The 20124-nt window shown below is 44.7% G+C and overlaps 1 protein-coding gene across 3 annotated transcripts in view; it reads right to left on the bottom strand.

Moving 5' to 3' along the window:
- The window catches only part of ACSF3 (acyl-CoA synthetase family member 3), a 230883-nt gene that overhangs the window by 111862 nt on the left and 98897 nt on the right, over positions 1 to 20124 (bottom strand). For all 3 annotated transcript variants that reach the window (XM_030204602.1, XM_030204600.1, XM_030204601.1), the window contains one exon: positions 8240 to 8352. In XM_030204602.1, coding sequence (XP_030060462.1) covers positions 8240 to 8352 — 113 coding nt within the window. The remainder of the gene's footprint in view (positions 1 to 8239; positions 8353 to 20124) is intronic.

Here is a 20124-nt window from a genome sequence, read left to right as displayed (position 1 = left end):
TTTCAGAGCTCCACAGTACGGCATGCAAAGAGGAGTACTGAAGCCATGAGTCAGACAACCATTTTTCACAATGGAAGTCACGTCTAATGTCTGGGTGGATGCCCTCCAGGGCAGAAGTGATCATTACACCGTATGGTTCAATATAGGAGCTAAAAGTGGAGTTGTAGAGACAAAGCTCAAAGCCCTGGATTTCAAACATGCTGACTTTAGAAAGATCCTTCACTGAAGCTTGGGTAACCTCGCTCTTTTTGCTCTTCCTTGGGGACGTCGACCAGTTGTTCTTCCACCGAGGAGTCTCAGGTGAGAGAACCTTGGCAGTTGGCGAAGTGAAGGAGTCCTACGAATTGAAAATTTCTCCTCACATTTGTGACAAACGAAATGGTAAAGGTTTGGGGTCTTCGCAGGCTTTGCATCATTGGCTGAACATGGCAAAGACTGAGCTGCTTGTCTTCCCACCCAAACCCTCCTCTCCTCTTCCCCCACTCTCTGTCTCTGTTGACAACGCCCTCATCCTTCCCGTCTCGTCAGCCCGCAATCTCGGAGTCATTTTCGACTCCTCCCTCTCCTTCTCTGCCCATATCCAGCAGACAGCTAAGACCTATCGCTTCGTCCTCTATAATATTAGCAAAATCCGCCCATTCCTCTCTGAACAGACCACCCGAACCCTCGTCCACTCACTCGTTACCTCTCGTCTTGACTATTGCAACCTTCTCCTTGCTGGTCTCCCGCTTAGCCACCTATCCCCCCTTCAATCTGTCCAAAATTCCACTGCATGTCTTATCTACCACGTGAACCGATACTCTCATATCACCCCTCTCCTCAAGTCGCTTCACTGGCTCCCGATTCACTACCGTATTCAGTTCAAGCTTCTCCTAATGACCTTCAAGTGCACTCAATCTGCAGCCCCCCATTACCTCTCTACCCTCCTCTCCCCCTATGTCCCCACCCGTAACCTCCGCTCTCAGGACAAATCACTCCTATCTTTACCCTTCTCCACCACCGCTAACTCCAGACTCCGTCCCTTCTGCCTCGCAGCACCTTATGCCTGGAACAGACTCCCCGAGCCCATACGCCATGCGCCCTCCCTGCCCATCTTTAAGTCCTTACTTAAAACCCATCTCTTCTCCCTTGCTTTTGGCGCCTAACCACCTTCCCCATTCATGATACACTGACTACACTGACTACATAGTTGTTACCTTTAGATTGTAAGCTCTCTTGAGCAGGGACTGTCCTTCCCCTTGTTTTAACTTGTACAGCGCTGCGTCACCCTAGTAGCGCTATAGAAATGCCTAAGTAGTAGTAGTAGTAGTAGTATTGGCCACTCTTGACGGCCAGCACCACCTTTGCTTCCAAAAGCTGTGTCATGCTGTCACTCTCACCAGAACTTTCAGTACACACTCCCTGATCTCTCAGAGCTGCAATCACACTAACCCTTCCCCTCTCTGCCACTTGATTCTCTTCACTGGCACGGTCCTTATCCAAAATTCAGAGGGGACCACCTCAGGGCATAATAACCTCAAGCTGTCCTCGGCAGCTCTCCCTCGCTCTCTTAGCAGGTGTCACCAAACTTTGGTGCGAACCCCTCCTTCTGGATGCACTCTTTCCCCGCCCTGGCTTCACCACCACCTTTCTGTTGGCAGGAACTGGTGCCACCTTAGATGGGGCCCCCATCTCACCCACTCGAGCCCCTAAGGGTACTCTCCCAGGCTCAGGTACGACCAGCAGTCAATCTCCTCTCCCAGTCAATCTTTCTCGCAGATAGCAATCTTAACCCAGGCAGGGTACCAATTTAGAATCCACTGTGAACTAGAATTCGCAGTCCATTTATTAAAATAAATGTTATTCTTCTCATCAAAGTTCATTCTGCGGGTGAGAATTAACCCTTTCCCCCACGAAGGGTGCCATTTACGTAGCCTTGGCCCAGAGGTACTACGATTCTGGACCTCTCTTCTAGTCCCCACCAAGGATGACAGGGGCCGGGCATAACACATCGTTTCAGTTCAGAGCACAAGCTGGGGTTCTCACCCAGGGTTTCCTCTTCTTAATGACAAAAATAAATCCATTCCACATTGGCTAATTGCTGAAACCGAACCTACTGCCAATAAAGTGTCAACTCTCTTGAAACAATTCACCTAACAGGACAGCTTATATACATTATTTAAAGTCTTAAATCTTCAGCACTGGGATTAGATATTAAGTTTACTTCAACTCTTGAGTTCTCTTTGTTTCATAGGATTTTTTCCTCTGTTCCCTCCCACAGACTCCCCCCCCCCCCCCCCCCAGTGTCTGAGTAATTTTAGGTAGAACTTCCACATCTCTTTTATCTTCCTCATTATCAGGTCCTTTCAAAGACGCGATCCTTGTCGTCAGCTTTCCCTCTCAATTGTTCTCTCGCTAGAGTTGAGCTCTCCCTCACTGGGTTGTCTTCTCCCATCGCTGCAGCAGACCTCTCTTTACCTCTTTCCCAGGACAGGAATCAGGTCCTCTTTCCTGTTACAGACTACTCTGTGGTAATGCAGGACCACTTCTCTCATCCTCTTGGTTAGAGAGAGGCACCCCTATTTAGGTCTGGGATCTCCCTTGGTACTAAAGGTCTTGGTGGAGGGTCCGTCAACCAAAGACCCTGTTGCTTATTCATAGCTCCCTTTTAATTCCCCCTCCCCCACCTCATCCCACTCCATTATGGGTAGGGTTATGGCTAGACTCTGCCCTGGGCTCTTCCCATTTCTACCTCCTCCCCAGTAACACCACACCAGTGGGTGACCCACAGGAAATTCCCAAATCCTGAATCTAGCAGGGGAGGAATTTCCTGGGGGTTACATATAGACTCTAATATAGCGTCCTTTAGTGTCCATATCAGATCAGCCCAGAACCTGCAGGTTATGCCTGACGAAAAGCAGATGGAGACAGAGACTAAAGACTTGTAAGTTCTAGAAAGACACTGTGTAGTCTTAGGTCTTCATTATTCCTCTGTCTTCAGCAGATCGTGATGGGTGAACCATGCAGTTTCTGAACTAATTCTGGAGGGAAGCTCATGGGTCACCTTCAGAACTGGGACCAAGCTGAGCTAGAGGTGTTCCTTTGGTAGATTCTAACCCTATTTTAAAAAAAGTAGACTACTTTTGCTGGAGCTGAGGGAACTTCTCAGAGGAGATTTAGATCTCCAGCCCCACTTAACCCCACCTTTTTTGTTGCTAAGTTTTTCCTTTAAAGAAAGAAAGAAAGAAAAGAAAGAAAGAAAAGGGTGGAACCTATTTATTTATTTATTACATTTGTATCCCACATTTTTCCCGCATAGCAGTAGGCTCAATGTGGCTTACAGGTTCAGAGAGGAGAGTACCAAATAATCCTGTGCCATTGGTTCCTCCCACAACCAACCCTGTGGAGTCATGAAATATTGTAGTTGCATATGGGGAAGGATATCCCCAGTGTGCAAATCTTGTCGAGTCTGTAGAACCTTAAATGGGATCATCTTCTCCTTGTCTAACACATCCCAAAAGCAGCGCAACCCCGCCCATTCCCAGTGAACAAATGCCCCTCTGGACCCATCTGCTACAACTGAGGCTCCCATCTCAAAGCAACCATTGTAGAAACGCTCCCACCCTGCCCCATCTCCTCTAAGGCAGACTCCTGAGGCAAGCACGTTACATGCCGAAACACGGTGCCATGTCGCGTCTAGAGTACTGATTTATGTTCATTGTGTGCTGATTTTTATTGTGTACTGTTTTATACACATTGAATTTTGTACATTGATTTTATGTTAATTTTGTAGTGTTTTTATACACATCAGAGCAATACATTTTTTAATTTTATTGATCCTGGGTTCGTTCCCTCTTCCTTGTGTACTGCTGCTTGTCTCGAGAGACTTTGCTGTTCAGTTACCTTTTTGGTTTCTGCAATTTATGAAGCACCCATCTGGGAATGCTTATTAAAAGGGTCTGAAATAAGAATAAAAGTCTAGGTAGAACATTCATCTTCAGGACTGCAATTCTCCCCCACCAAGAGAGCCACAAACCTCTCCTCCACCCCAAGTACCCCTTAATATGTTGCACTATCCTATCATAGTTCAGGGTAAATAGTCTCTGAAGATCTCTGGGTAATCGGATCCCCAAACTACGCTTTAGCTAAATGAAAGGGAAAGGTCCACCTTAACTGGTCTTCCTCTCCCTCTGAAGTAGCAATTCCCAAAAGCTCAGACTTGTCCATGTTGACTTTGAAACCTGTACATTCCTGAAAACTTCCAGAACTATCGGAAGTGTCAAGTCTGGATCCTAAACATACAACCAAATATCGTCTGCAAAAGAGTGATACGATGCTCCACAACCCCCTAAACGAATCCCTCGTATGTCAGGATGTGCACTAGTGGCTCTATATAAAGTGCGAAAAGAAGAGGAGAGAAAGGCACCCCTGCCTCGTTCCCCACCGCCCAATGGAAAAAAAATTGTAGGACAGATATGATTAATACAGAGGCATACCACTGGGGCCCTTTCCAGGCCCCTATCCAGGCACAAATTTATTACCCAAACCCACATGTTGCATTACTGCCTTCAACAAAGCTCAGCTCACATCAAATGTAACGTTCTACATATATTATCACTCACCTGTTGACGAGCAACAAACCCTGACATGAACAAGTCTCAGGCAAGATCCTCACTAGCCTTATAGCCAAGGTTAGCTGCAGTTTTTTACATCTACGTTGAGGAGAGAGATGCCAACAGGCCCCCAAAGAGGGATCGTTCCCAGGTTTTAACACCATCGTCACCCCTGTGTGGTATGGCTTATTCTGTTTAACTGTTTTGTTTAAAGTTTTATCTTTGTGTTTAGATTGAATGAAGTTCCTATTTAAAATTTGGAGTTTTTATCCCTTTTATGTTTTAGTCTGTAAACCACTTAGCTCTGCTAGGTCAGAAAAAGTGGTATACTAAATCCTAAATAAATAAAATAAATAAAGGAAAGAAAAATTAACAGATAAGGCATAATTTCTCCATAGAAAGATGTGGACGGAGACAACCTAGTCAAATTTATCGTCCTTGGCTGCTAGTGAAGACCATAACATGGGGTGTTGCCATCGGAACCTAACTCCTATAGGAAAGACACGTTCTCAGGCAACCCCATACCTTCTAGAGCTATGACACGATCTCCCTGTGTCAGTCCAAAATGCACTGAACTAAGAACATGGGTAACGGCATGCTGTCATTTTCTATAGATGACTACCAACCCCAGTAACTCACTTGGGGCCTGATTTATTGCACAGGTTAGCATCAGACACATAAGAGAATACAAAAACAAAAAACCTTCCAGACCTTTCTGGCTCTCCACTGGATAGGAGACGGTATCTGGTTTTTTTTGACAGACTAATGGCCTGGTATTCAAAAGCCAGGTAGCAGCAACCTGCCACCTGAAGAAGCACCGCTGATCGGGGGCCAGTCAAGAATATTCAATGACATTATCTGGATAATGGGAACCGTTCTGAGTAGGAGCAACATATCTGTCCTGAAGACGGTTCTGATGCTCTTCACCCGTTGCCTACGCTCTTGATTACAACGGAGGGTATTTGGTGATGTGCTACTGATATTGGCAGCTGTTTCCGGTTCGAGCGCTGACGATAACCCAGTTTATAGAGGCCCGAACGGTGCCATGAATTAAGAGGAATCTGGGACAAACGTCATGCTCTGGGATGTGTGATCTGTGGATCAGCTGGTTTGGACAATGATACAGCTTGCAAAGAAATGTGATAGTTTATGTCGATTGTCACGATCGGCAGCATAATATTGCATGAATTTACATGTTTATGTTAAAGTGAAATACAAGATCTGTTAACTCATTATATTGGATTCAGAGAGTTAGGCAATTATGGGTGAATGGTGTATGAATGAGTTGAAGTAACAATTTTATGGAAAATTGGTATCAACTACTGTGTGAACACATACAGAAGTAATAAAAGGTGCATTTGGTAAAAAAGATATAGCACTGGAGTTTTTGAAGTACATAAGTACATAAGTAATGCCACACTGGGAGAAGACCAAGGGTACATCGAGCCCAGCATCCTGTCCACGACAGCGGCCAATCCAGGCCAAGGGCACCTGGCAAGCTTCCCAAACGTACAAACATTCTATACATGTTATTCCTGGAACTGTGGATTTTTCAAAAGTCCATTTAGTAGCGGTTTATGGACTTGTCCTTTAGGAAACGTCTAACCCTTTTTAAACTCTGCCCAAGCTAACCGGCAAGTCGCTTAACCCTCCATTGCCCCCAGGTACAAATAAGTACCTGTATATACATAAGTAATGCCACACTGGGAAAAGTCCAAAGGTCCATCGAGCCCAGCATCCTGTCCACGACAGCGGCCAATCCAGGCCAAGGGCACCTGGCGAGCTTCCCAAACGTACAAACATTCTATACAATCAAGCCATTGTGACATCACTAATGAGGTTGTCTCTTATTGGTGGAATGAGCCACTATGACATCACAATAGGTTAAATCACTGCTCTATGTAATAAAGTGAGCCCAAGTAGAGGACATAAGTACATAAGTAATGCCACACTGGGAAAAGACCAAGGGTCCATCGAGCCCAGCATCCTGTCCCACGACAGCGGCCAATCCAGGCCAAGGGCACCTGGCAAGCTTCCCAAACGTACAAACATTCTATACATGTTATTCCTGGAATTTTGGAGGTTTTCCAAGTCCGTTTTAGTAGCGGTTTAGGACTTGTCCTTTAGGAACCTTTTGGAGTTTTCCAAGTCCGTTTAGTAGCGGTTATGGACTTGTCCTTTAGGAAACTGTCAACCCCTTTTTAAACTCTGCTAAGCCTAACCGACTTTCACCACTTTCTCCGGCAACGAATTCCAGAGTTTAATTACACATTGGGTGAAGAAAAACTTTCTCCGATTTGTTTTAAATTTACTACACTGTAGTTTCATCGCATGCCCCTAGTCCTAGTATTTTTGGAAAGCCGATTAGATATAGTTGAAACCCTCGGTAGTTTCAAACATTATCCCCTCATTAGTCAAGTTTATTATCCTGGATTAATGCCACTGAAAATGATTACTATACGGATTGTGCCGGGGTGGAGTGAGAGTCATCCCTGGTGATATCCAATCCACTAACTGGATAACGAAAAGGCTTACGTAACTTTATCTGCTTAGCTATCTGGATAGTGAACTATTCATTTGGATTTTGCTCACACCTTTTTCAGTAGTAGCTCAAGGTGAGTTACATTCAAGGTCAGGTATACTGGGTATTTCCCTGTCCCGGGAGGGCTCACAATCTATATGGGTCAAGGTGCTGGTCACTGCTGAATCTGAATATGTCCAATAAAACCACAAAATAGAGGTCGAAGTTCTGCAAACGCTAAAATCCAGTATAAAAGAGCAGCACAAAAAGCTAGCGGGATCAGTCATACAGTTGTTTTATTCAAAATGTTTTATTGCTTGATTTGGAATAAACATTGTGGTATCAATATCAGCTTTCCAAAAATACTAGGACTAGGGGGCATGCGATGAAGCTACAATGTAGTAAATTTAAAACGAATTCGTTGCCAGAGAATGTGGTAAAGGCGGTTAGCTTAGCAGAGTTTTAAAAAGGTTTGGACGGCTTCCTAAAGGAAAAAGCCCATAGGACCGTTATTAAATGGACTTGGGGAAAATCCACTATTTTGGGTATATAGCAGTATAAAATGTTTTGTTACATTTTGGGGATCTTGCCAGGTATTTGTGACTGGATGGCCACTGTTGGAAACAGGATGCTGGGCTTGATGGACCTTTGGTCTTTCCCAGTATGGCAATACTTATGTACTTAACCACCAAACACAAAAAAACAGCTAATTTGTGAGTCGCACAGAACTGTGTAGCTCACCTTATCCGTTACTGAACTTAACTGCATAAGCTTTAGCTGGCAGCATACAAGTGGGTATTCAATGCTGGTGCCTGGTCAGGATCCGGCATGGACTATCTGGGAATAAAGCTGGCAGCAGTTAGCAAACTGATGACTGCATATTATCGACCCTGTATGTGCAATCCTGCTAGCTTTCACGCTGCTCTTTTACCTGGCTATTTAGTGCCAGCCACTATCTGGATACCGACACTGATTAACTGGATTTAATCCAGCCTCGTGGGTGATGTTTTAAAAAAGCTGACCGCCACAGCCGAATTTTGATCTGTGTTCAGCCTGCACGATCACCTGGTCCCTCTGGTCTCTTCTGCAACAGATGTATAGGTCTGGTTATACTCTCTTTCCCTACCTTTGTTGCCTTCCAATTGCCCTGGGCATATATAGTATAAGAAGAATCCTCTTTGCTGCAGTTCTTAGTGCCAATACAAACTTCCACTCTTGGCAGAGGAGTTCCCACGGACCCTGAAAAACAGGAGAACAGGGGAAATGGGAAACCAGAGTAGGCATGCAGGTCAGACCTGCTATCGACACTATGCTAGGAAGAAGGAAGGGGACTGTTGCTGTATCCAGTGGGTTGGGTTAAATGTACACATGACCACAGAAAGAAGAGAAAACAGTAGTTCTTTAAGGAAATAAACAGATCCATCAACAAGAATTTTAAAAAGTAGCTTCAAAAGCATTTCACCATTCAGATCTCTGAACTGGTCTACGCAAAAGCTAATAAATGGAGCCAATCAGAATATACAATCGATTAATCAGAGTTCAGCAGAAAGCAATGATCAAATCAGAGGACCTGAGAGCCATGCAGCAGGAAATATAATGAAAACCCACGGCCCATCCCAATCTGTTTTACTAATGCTAAACTTTGTTCACATTTAAACTGTGCTATTTCTATTGTAGACAGACAATTTATTTATTTATTTGTTGCATTTTTATCCCACCTCTTTGCAGGCTCAAAGTGGCTTACGATACATCGTGAGTAGTTGAAGAATGTTAGTAAATAAAAAACATGATGATAATAAAACAAAGTAATAGTATACAGGCAGATATTAAGAGACAATTCTGAATATAAATGGGCGAGTTGTGCATATTCACATTGGTTGATTTTTGTGGTAGGCTTTATTAAAGAGATGGGTCTTCAGTAATATGCGGAAGTTCGTCCTTTCGTAGATCGATTTCAAGCTGCGCGGCAGTGTGTTCCATAACTGCGTGCTCAGGTAGGTGAAGTTTGACGCATGCATTAGTTTGTATTTCATTCCTTTGCAGCTGGGGAAGTGCAGATCGAGGAATGTGCGGGATGATCTTTTGGCATTCCTAGGTGGTAAGTCTATCAGGTCTGACATGTAAGCTGGTGCGTCTCCATGGATAACTTTATGAACTAGTGAGCATACCTTGGAGTGGAGGAGTGGCCTAGTGGTTAGGGTGGTGGACTCTGGTCCTGGGGAAACTGAGTTTGATTCCCACTTCAGGCACAGCTCCTTGTGACTCTGGGCAAGTCACTTAACCCTCCATTGCCCCTTGTAAGCCGCATTGAGCCTGCTATGAGTGGGAAAGCGCGGGGTACAATGTAACTAAACTAAATAAAAATACCTTGAACGCGATGCGTTCCTTAAGTGGGAGCCAGTGTAATTTTTCTCGTAAGGGCTTGGCACTTTCAAATTTTGGTTTGCCAAATATAAGTCTAGCTGCAGTGTTCTGGGCTGTTTGGAGTTTCTTGATTATTGTTCTTTGCAGCCGGGCATATAGTCAGATCTTACGAAGAAGGGCAACCTTCGAAAGCTAATCAAGAAATGTATTAAGTTATGTCCAATAAAAAAGGTATCATCTTATTTTCTTTTCCATGTTTTATTTGGTTTTGATTTCTATTGATAACCTTTAAGAGTGGACTAACACGGCTACCACACCTCTCTACATGTAGAACCCCAAAGAATAGCAAGATTCGGAAATGCTAAAGAGTGACAAGATTCCACAGCAGAATCTCAAAGAGTAGCAACGTTCCATGTAGAAACCCGATCTGGAAGAAGGGCAACCTTCGAAAGCTAATCAAGAAATGTATTAAGTTGTGTCCAATAAAAAAGGTATCATCTTATTTTCCTTTCCATGTTTTATTTTGTTTGATTTCTATGGATTACCTTTAAAAGTGGACTAACACGGCTACCACATCACTCTATTGTAGACAGAAAAGCAGGACAAGAGTAGGCTGAACTGCAAGTAGTGTGGTCCACAAACACCTTTACTGATTAGGTACAGGATGCAGCTGCATTTCGGCAAGTGCCTGCATCAACCATAGACATCCATATCTTCCCCAACATATGCTCAAACTACCTCACTCACAATGCTGAACTAAGTCAATCCACGATGAATACCTCCAAGAACCTTATGAATGAGCTCAAATTCTAAGCAGAACACAGTGCCTTAAAGCAGCTTTGTAGGAAAAACTATGGACGTTACCCATGATGCACGTGTTGGCTGAAAAGCAGCCGTTTGTAGTATTACATTTGTACCCCACATTTTCCCACCTATTTGCAGGCTCAATGTGGCTTACATGATACCGTAAAGGCGTTCGCCAGTCGGTTGATAACAAATACAAGGTTATGTTGTGGTCGAATGAGGTAGTTGTGTGGTCAGGTACCATGAGGGTCGGAGGGAGTGAAAATTGTGTATTGTCCAGTATGATCATTGGTTATGCTGTGTTGCTGGGTGTGGGATTTACGTTGGATCGGTTGTCTAATCAATAAAGGTATCTGTGTACCATATCGCTTGCGTTCAGTCTATTCTTTGTCCCATTGTTTCTGTTTACTGTTCACTACTGTTGGACTAGGCCTTTGGGTACTTTTTGTGCATGTAATGGTACTGTCAACAGTAACAGCTGTACATACTGAGGGGACAGTAGCCTATCAGTGCAAGAAATTACACCAAGAGTGTACACTAGTGAAAACAGGTCAGATGAAATATATCTACACCAACCACAGAATGGTATACAAATATAGTGATACCTCGGTTTTCGTCGATAATCCGTCCAAAAACAATCGGCGAAATCCGAAACCGACGAAAACCGAGGCAATTATTTCCATATGAATCAATGTAAATCCAATTAATTTCATTCTAGACACTGCAAAATACATACCAAAAATACATTTTATAGAGAATAAATATAGTCCCATGATGGAGCTAAAGGGAAAGGGTTAACATTAGCAAGGGAAACACTTAACAGGGAAATGAGATTTGAGCACATGTGATTTTATCTTACATGCGTGCGTTAGACGCGCGGGGTGATGCTCACACAACGAGAAACAACGCTACAATGAGCAGGAGAACGTGGGGTCACATGGCCACGCCGATGAAATCCGAGACAAATTTTTCACGGAAAAAAATCAACGAAAACCGAAAACCGACGATAACCGAAGTCAACAAAAACCGAGGGTATTACTGTATACCTGCAGTCAAGCAGGACACAGAGGCCTAACTTGCACTTGTTAAGACAGACCCTCATCACATGAACATATAAGTAGTAAAATTACCATTTACCCACAAGGAAATTGAGAAGCATCACAAAGGCAGTTCAATATCAGTGCTTCCCCAAACCTGGTCCTGGAGGCACCCCAGCCAGTCAGGTTTTCAGGATTCCAAGATCAATGTTCAGGAGAGAGATCTGCATGTTGTGCCTCCACTGAATGCAGGCATCTACTTTTCTTAAGGCTCCAAGGTAGGTGTGCTGTAGTGTCTCACAGAGGCAGATGCAGCAACCAAACGTAAAAAAATCAAAATCGTTAAAGTCCCTAACGATTTTAAATAACGAAAAATGCACCAAAAAAAAAAGTCACACATGCTGAGATCGGTAGTGAAACGTACAATGTATCCAAAGAATCACAATACACATCGTTAATTCGGCCCCCAAATCATGCGCAGAGCAGCCAAGCGTTATGTTAGCTGCTCTGCGCATAGCCACAAACAGTCAAAACACAGTCAAATCGCAAGCACATGGCTCCCAAATAAAAACAAAAATAAAAAAAAAAGGGTCGGGAGGGGGCAAGGGCGCTCATCAGGAGCGTCCTGTACGGACGGCCTTGCCCCCCCCCCCGCTGCTCCCACTTCCTCCGCCCGCTCCCCCCACCCCGAAAAAGCAAACTTCTAGAAGCCCCTGCCCCCCTCCCTTCCTCACTACTCTCTCACCTGAGCTCCGCCTCCCGACATCCTCCGTCCGTGCCCCGCCCCCTTTTGGGGTCGTCGCCGCCATTCCCCTCCTCCATCGGGCCCCCCTTCCTCTACCGGGCCCGTGCAGCGCCTCTCTCCTCTGTCCGAAGGCGCTGCACGGGCCCGGTAAGAGGAAGGGGGGCCCGATGGAGGAGGGGAATGGCGGCGACGACCCCAAAAGGGGGCGGGGCACGGACGGAGGATGTCGGGAGGCGGAGCTGAGGTGAGAGAGTAGTGAGGAAGGGAGGGGGGCAGGGGCTTCTAGAAGTTTGCTTTTTCGGGGTGGGGGGAGCGGCGGAAAGTGGGGAGCAGCAGGGGTGGCAAGGCCGTCAGTACAGGACGCTCCTGATGAGCGCCCTTGCCCCCTCCCGATCCTTTTTTATTTTTATTTTTTATGTGTTTTTCTGAGGTCCTTTGGACCAATCACAGCGCTTTTAGCTCTGCTAATGCGCTGGGATTGGCTCAAAGTTTGTTTATTTTTTCACTTAACACTTTTTCCTGCCACGGAGCTGTCCTAACGAGAGGTCCAGACTCTCGTTAGTTTTCCTGCTTTTTCCCTGCGTAAGGCAATCGGAAAAGGTTGTGCATGTCGTTTCAATGGGGTTTTCACACTAATTGCTCATCTCCCATTCCGTTTTTCGTCTAGCTGCCTACTGTCGTCGGAAAAGGTTAAGTGCATGGAAAGGATAGGAAATTCTTCCCTGAGGGCCATTTAACGAATGAAAAACGTTTAGCTGCATCTACCTCACAGTGTCTTAGACGTTCAAGTAGATACTACAGCCACACACAGAGACAGATTTCAGTATCCCAGACAGACTCAGGGATATTATAGTTACATGCATCACAGCCAGCAAATCCAAAATAACCAAAACTACCAAAGAAATATTAACTCAGTACAATGTCACCCCACAACTGAAAATACAAAACGAGGCTCATTATCAATAACCTGCAAGAGTTGCAAAGTGCCCCAGGTATTTTTCCTGCACACAATTTGTAGCTAATTTTCAAGAGAAACTGTGTGCTTTTTTGTTGAAATTAACTACCATAAACTACATGTCCCCGAGGCTAAACTCTCTCAAGCCCATGAATGGCAAGAGAAATGAAAAGGAAATAACAGTGTAGCAGGAGAATGAGAGCAGCTCAGGAGAACTAAGTGACAACTGAACTATGTGAATGCAGGACTACTATCTATAATTTCCATAGTGCTACTAGGCATGTTGCAGCACTGCCCACATGATGGAGTGGAGGAGTGGCCTAGAGCACCGGTCTTGCAATCCAGAGGTGGCCGGTTCAAATCCCACTGCTGCTCCTTGTGATCTTGGGAAGTCACTTAACCCTCCATTGCCTCAGGTACAAACTTAGATTGTGAGAACTACCCAGAGTACCTGACTGTAACTCACCTTGGAGCTACTACTGGAAAAAGGTGTGAGCAAAATCTAAATAAATAAATAAATATTCTAGAATTCTAAAGAATACAAGATTCCATTTAGAATTTCAAAGTGTACCAACATCCATGTAGAACCCCAAAGAGTAACAAGACTCTTTGGGGTGCAGGAGTGGGTCTAGGGGTGGTTAGAGCACTGGTCTTGCAATCCAGAGGGGGGCCCGCTTCAAATATCCCATTGTAGAAACCCCAGAGAAGTAACAAGACTCTTTGGGGTGCAGGAGTGGCCTAGTGGTTAGAGTACTGGGTCTTGCAATCCAGAGGGGGGCCGGTTCAAATCCCACTGCTGCTCCTTGTGATCTTGGGAAAGTCACTTAAAACCCCCATTGCCTCAGGTACAAACTTAGATTGTGAGCCCTCCTTAGGACAGAGAAATATCCAGAGTACCTGAATGTAACTCACCTTGAGCTACTACTGAAAAAGGTGGAGCAAAATCTAAATAAATAAAATATATGGAATGTTGCTACTATTTGAAGATTCTACATGGAATGTTGCTACTATTTGAGATTCTAGATGGAAATGTTGCTAGTGGAGGAGTGGCCTAGTGGTTAGAGCACCCGTCTTGCAATCACAAGGTGGCCCATTCAAATCCCACTGCTGGTCCTTGTGATCTTGGGCAAGTCACTTAACCCTCCATTGCCTCAGGTACAAACTTAGATTGTGAGCCCTCCACTGGGTGACAGAGAAATATCCAGAGTACCTGAATGTAACTCACCTTGGAGCTACTACTGGAAAAGGGGGTGAGCAAATCTAAATAAATAAATAATATTCTAGAATTCTAAGAAATAACAAGATTCCATGTCAGGAATTTCAAAGTGTACCAACATTTCCATGTAGAACCCCAAAGAGTAACAAGACTCTTTGGGGTGCAGGAGTGGTCTAGTGGTTAGAGCCCTGGTCTTGCAATCCAGAGGGGGCCGGTTCAAATCCCACTGCTGCTCCTTGTGATCTTGGGCAAGTCACTGAACCCTCATTGCCTCAGGTACAAACTTGAGATTGTGAGCCCTCCTGGGACATAGAAATATCCAGTGTACCTGATGTAACTCACATTGAAGCTACTACTGCAAAGGTGTGGAGCAAAATCTAAAATAACTAAATAAAGATTCTAGAAGTTAAAGAATAACAAGATTCCATACAGAATTTCAAAGTGTAGCAACATTCCATGTAGAACCCCAAAGAGTAACAAGATCTTCGGGGTGCAGGAGTGGTCTAGTGGTTAGAGCACCGAGGTAGCCAGTTCAAATGCTCCTTGTGATCTTGGGCAAGTCACTTAACCCTCCGTTGCCTCAGGTACAAACTTAGATTGTCAGCTGGACTTCTGGTGACGTCACGAACCGCAATGGCGGTCTGAACACGCAGCTCCCGAACACCAGCCCAAATACCAGCTTATAAGAAGAGCAATTTGAGCCCGAAACGGAAGGCGAGCAGTGGAACAGACAGTGGAAGACACGCGCTCCCGAAGATGGCGAACTCGAAACCCAAAACGGCGGATTTAACTGCCTTTGCATATCGGGACCGCGAGCACGTGGCGGACAGGCAGACAGGTGATCAGCCGAGTCAAGGGGCCTCCCTAAGCCAGCGGCCTACATATGCGCAGGGCACACACGAAGAAACGCAGGAAATGAGCTGGCACCAGATAATGGGAACAGCTGAGTACATGGCTGCTAGATATTAAAAAAGACATTAAAGAGATGCGGCGTGACTTTGCGCAATTGAGCGCGGGACCTCAGAGAGGAGATCAAAGAGTTGGGAAATCGGATTAATGAACTGAAATGGGCCTTGAAGAACATGCGATATGATAACGGGGCTGGAACAGCAGATGGGTGAGCAACAAGCTAACATGAGATTTCTCACGGACAAGGGGAAGACCTTGAAAATAGGAAGTCGGCGAGCTAATATCCGAGTACGGGGCCTACCGGAGCTACCAGAATTTATCAACTGCGAAAAAGCAGTGCAGCTATGAGCGGCTCATCTGCTCTCTACCCCGGAGCACACAGTGTCACCCGAAACAATTAAACTAGAACGTGCACATAGGGCACTGGATCCGAGAAAGGCTAATGTGCCTAAAGACATTGTGGTTGTTTTACAGAATTCAAAATGAAAGAGGATGTCATGCGCCAAGCAAGGGTAGCTAGTCCCATAATATGGGAGACATATCCCATTGAACTATTTCAAGATTTAGCGGCTACCACATTGAAAAGGAGAGGAGCGCTGCGTCCATTAACGGAAAAGCTCCGAGATGAAGGAATCAAATATAAATGGCAGCATCCTTTTGCCTTAGTGTTTTATAAGGAGGGGAAAGCAACGACGAGTCGTCACACCTGAGGAGGCCCAGGAATTTTTGGGGCAGAACAAGGAGACAACAGCGAGCACAGCACACCAAACTAATTGGGCCTACGAAAAAGAACAAGCAGAGATGGCAGAGAGTCTCACAGGGGCGAGGACGGCTGAGAAGACAAGCATCAGAACAACGGCTTGTGGCAGGGAAAGGCACTTGACAACACATTGCACATTGGAACTAAATTTTTGCCCAGAGAGGCAGGCTAAATTCTGATCATGAATCAGCGGGAGAGGTGCCTGTAAAGCATTAAGGGCCAAAGCGCGTAAATGGACTGGTGTGGAAGACGTGAACGGAAGTCCACAATTTTCTTAGCATGCCTTCAAAAGAAGAAGGCGGCATGCTATTCCAGGTTACTGGGGAAAGAGGGAGGGGGGAGGGGGGAAAGGGATAAGGGAAAATGGTGGTGGATATATTATAGTTTGATAGAATGGTATCAGGTGATAAAGTGTTTAAATGTGTAACATTCAATGTAAGGGGCCTTAACTCGCCTATGAAGCGCCAGCTAGCATTTAAAGAAATGATACGCTTGCGAGCAGATATAGTGCTTTTACAGGAGACGCACTTGAAAAAGTGTCACGAGCGGCTGGTGGGTCATAGGCGATACCCTACAATCTTATTTGCATCATGTATGGACAAGTCTAAACAGAGAGGGGTATTAATAGCACTGTCGGATTCACTTCCTTGGCAGGTTCAACATACAGTACTACTACTACTTAACATTTCTAGAGTTGCGGGCAGATGAGACGGGGAGGATGAGGGTGTTATCAACTGAGATAGAAAGTGGAGGAAGAGGAGAAGTGGGTTTTGGTGGAAAGACGATAAGCTCGGTCTTGGACAGTAGCTGATAAAGAAGGCAGATTCTTGCTGGTAAAAGTTTCACTATAATACTCAGTACACCATTGTTAATATATATGCCCCGAACTCTGGGCAGAAACAGTTTATAGAAAAAGTGGAACTACAATTGCAAAAGCACCAACAAGGCCGACTCCTCTTAGGGGGAGACTTTAATGTCACGATTCACCCCCCGTTAGATAACTCTACAGGCCAAGCTGTATATGCTAAAATAGACAGGAAAGGATTAAAAAATTTCCTGGCCAGATGGGGACTGACAGATATCTGGAGGGCAAAACATGGACAGGAAAGAGACTATACATACTATTCTGCTAAATATAGATCTTATTCTAGAATAGATGGATGGATGGGAGATGTGGCAGTGGCTAATACCATAAGTAAGATCAATATAGAGCCACGCACCTGGTCGGACCACGCTCCGGTGGTACTAGAATTACATATAGGAATTAGACAGGTGGGAGAACGATACTGGAGATTAAATGAGGCAATCCTAATGGATCCTAAAAATACCCCAGTGATAGAAAAATATATTGAGGAATATCTTACATTCAACGATGTGGGTGAGATCCGCTCAGAATATTTGTGGGAAGGTCTGAAAGCGGTCCTTAGAGGACAATTAATAGCATTAGGAGCACACATAACCAAAACACGAGTGGAACAAGAAGAGAGTATCAGGTCTGAAATATCAAAGCTAGAACAAGCACATAAAAAGAACCCCACAGACACAAGGGGACAGACAAAATTAAACGAGCTAAGAAACAAACTTCAAGAGTTGCAGCTGGCAGAAGTGGCCGCTAAACTACAAAAGACACAACAGGAACACTTTGAACTTGGGAATAAGGCGGGTAGACTGCTAGCTTGTAAATTAAAAAAACTAGCACAACGTAATCATATAGGGGGCATACAAACAGCTGAGGGGAACTTTGTAACACAGATGGAACAGATTCAAGAGGAGTTTTTGAATTACTATACAAATTTATATGAACCAGAACAAGTCCCAGAGGTAGATGAAATAGAGCAGTATTTGCAAGAGGCAGACCTCCCGCGGGTGGAGAGAGGAGGATCCGAGCGGATATCGGCACCCATTTCACTAGAGGAGATAATGTGGGCAATAACAGATATGGCAAATGGAAAAGCCCCGGGACCAGATGGATTTCCCACTAGGTTTTACAAGGTGTATAGCAAACATCTGGCCCCAGTCCTACTGAAAGTGTTTAATGATTTATCAGAGTCGCAGGAATTACCCTATACATGGAGATTAGCAGCAATAACTTTAATATTGAAGCCAGGGAAAAACCCCCGGCTTTGTAGCTCCTACAGGCCAATCTCGCTTTTGAATGTGGATTACAAGCTATTACAAAGATATTGGCCTGCAGACTACAAAAACAGATTCCGGGTATAGTCCATGAGGATCAAGCGGGATTTATAGCGGGGCGACAGACGTTTGACAATACCAGATGTCTGATGCACATTATCCAACAGGTGAGAGACGACCAGACCCCAGCAGTATTGTTATCAATCGATGCAGAAAAAGCATTTGATAGAGTGGACTGGTCGTTTCTGTTCCAAGTATTGCAATGGGTAGGGATAGAGGGGAAGTTTCTGAGCTGGTTAAAGTTACTATATCAAGGTCCACTAGCAACCTTAAAATTAATGGGTCTTATACAAGAACATTTAAGCTCCAGCGTGGAACCAGACAAGGATGTGCGATATCTCCACTTCTTTTCGCTTTGTCACTGGAGCCGCTAGCCTGCATGCTTAGGAAGGATGGGGAGGTAAAGGGAGTGGTGAGAGGATGGAGAGAACACAAACTTATGCTGTTTGCCGATGATATATTGCTCACAATTGTGAAACCAGAAACTTCTATAAAGAGGGTAATAGAGCACCTCACGCAATATGGGAAATTATCAGGGTTTAAGCCGAACTTGGAAAAATCCACCTTTTTGAATCTCACAGTGCCCCCCAAAGAATTAGAGGTTCTTAGGACTGAATTCCCCTTTGTGTGGGCGAAAAAGACTATTAAATATTTGGGCATACAGATAACCTCACAACTAGAGGGACTATATGCAGCTAATTTCCCCAAAAAAGCAGAAGAACTTTTTCAGGAATTAGACAGATGGGAAGGACTCAATATATCTTGGCAGGGGCGCATACATGCTATCAAAATGATGTTGCTACCGAAGTTGCTATACTTATTTATGGCAATCCCGGTCCCAATACCTGAAAGCTTTTTTACAAAGCTGAATCGCAAAATGTTTGCATATATCTGGAGGAAACGCCCACCACGAGTAAGGAGAACTATGATGTTTCAAACATGGAAGAGAGGAGGTATGGGAGTCCCTAACTTCTACCTATATTACCAAGCAGCCCAGATTCGGGTCTTGGCAGAGTGGTCACCTGGGGCATCTAAGAAATGGCTTCATTGGGAAAGAGCATGGTTGGGCAGGCGAGAAATAGAAGATATTTTATGGGTACCAAAAGAGGAACTAGTGCCCACAATAAAAGCAATGCCTATGGGGCTGAGACATCCTTTGTGGACGTGGTATCAATTGAGGAGACGTCTGTTTCCGGAAAGAGTGTATTATCGGCAGACAGCAATACGTTGGGCAAAAGGGTTTTCACTGGGGAGATCGGAGAAGATTTTTGACAAATGGGCCCAAGCAGGGTTGCGCACATTAGGGCAAACATGGAAAGATGGAGAAATGATTGGTTTTGCAGAACTTCAGGGGGAATATGGTCTGATAGAGAGAGATCTTACCTATTATTGCAATCTGCGTAACTTCCTTAAGAAGAAAGCGCAGGACGAATTAGACCTAGCTGAAACAGATCTAGAACATGCGATCATTAGAGGAGGAGGCAAAGGAGGGATAACACGTATATACCTGGCTCTGCTGGGACAGACTGATCCTCAGGTACTATACCAGAAAAGATGGGAAGAGATATTGCAGAATACATACCCCACAATGGTGTGGAAAAGTAATTATAAATATTTACTTAAGTCATCCATAGCACAAACGGTGAATGAAAATGGTTTTAAGATGTTTTATGGGTGGTATTACACACCAGACCGACTGCAAAAGATGTTCCCGGAAGCATCAGGTCAATGTTGGCGGGAATGTGGCCATAGAGGCACATTCCTACATATTTGGTGGTCCTGTGAGAAAATAAAAGAATACTGGAAAGAGTTACTGCAGCTGGTTGATACAGTTATACAAAGACAATGCCCATGGAGGGCAGAACACTGCCTTCTACATTTTAAACCAGCTGGGATATCTGGATGGCAACACAGACTGGCGACTCAATATTTTGTGGCAGCAAGGCTTGGACTAGCCCGGGCATGGAAGCAGCTGCAACCACCAACATTGCAAATAGCAACTGGAAGAGTTGAATACTTACAGTGGGG

This window comes from Microcaecilia unicolor, chromosome 5 (assembly GCF_901765095.1).
Source record: "Microcaecilia unicolor chromosome 5, aMicUni1.1, whole genome shotgun sequence".
NCBI lineage: Eukaryota > Metazoa > Chordata > Amphibia > Gymnophiona > Siphonopidae > Microcaecilia > Microcaecilia unicolor.
This window is presented reverse-complemented; position numbering and strand designations above follow the sequence as displayed.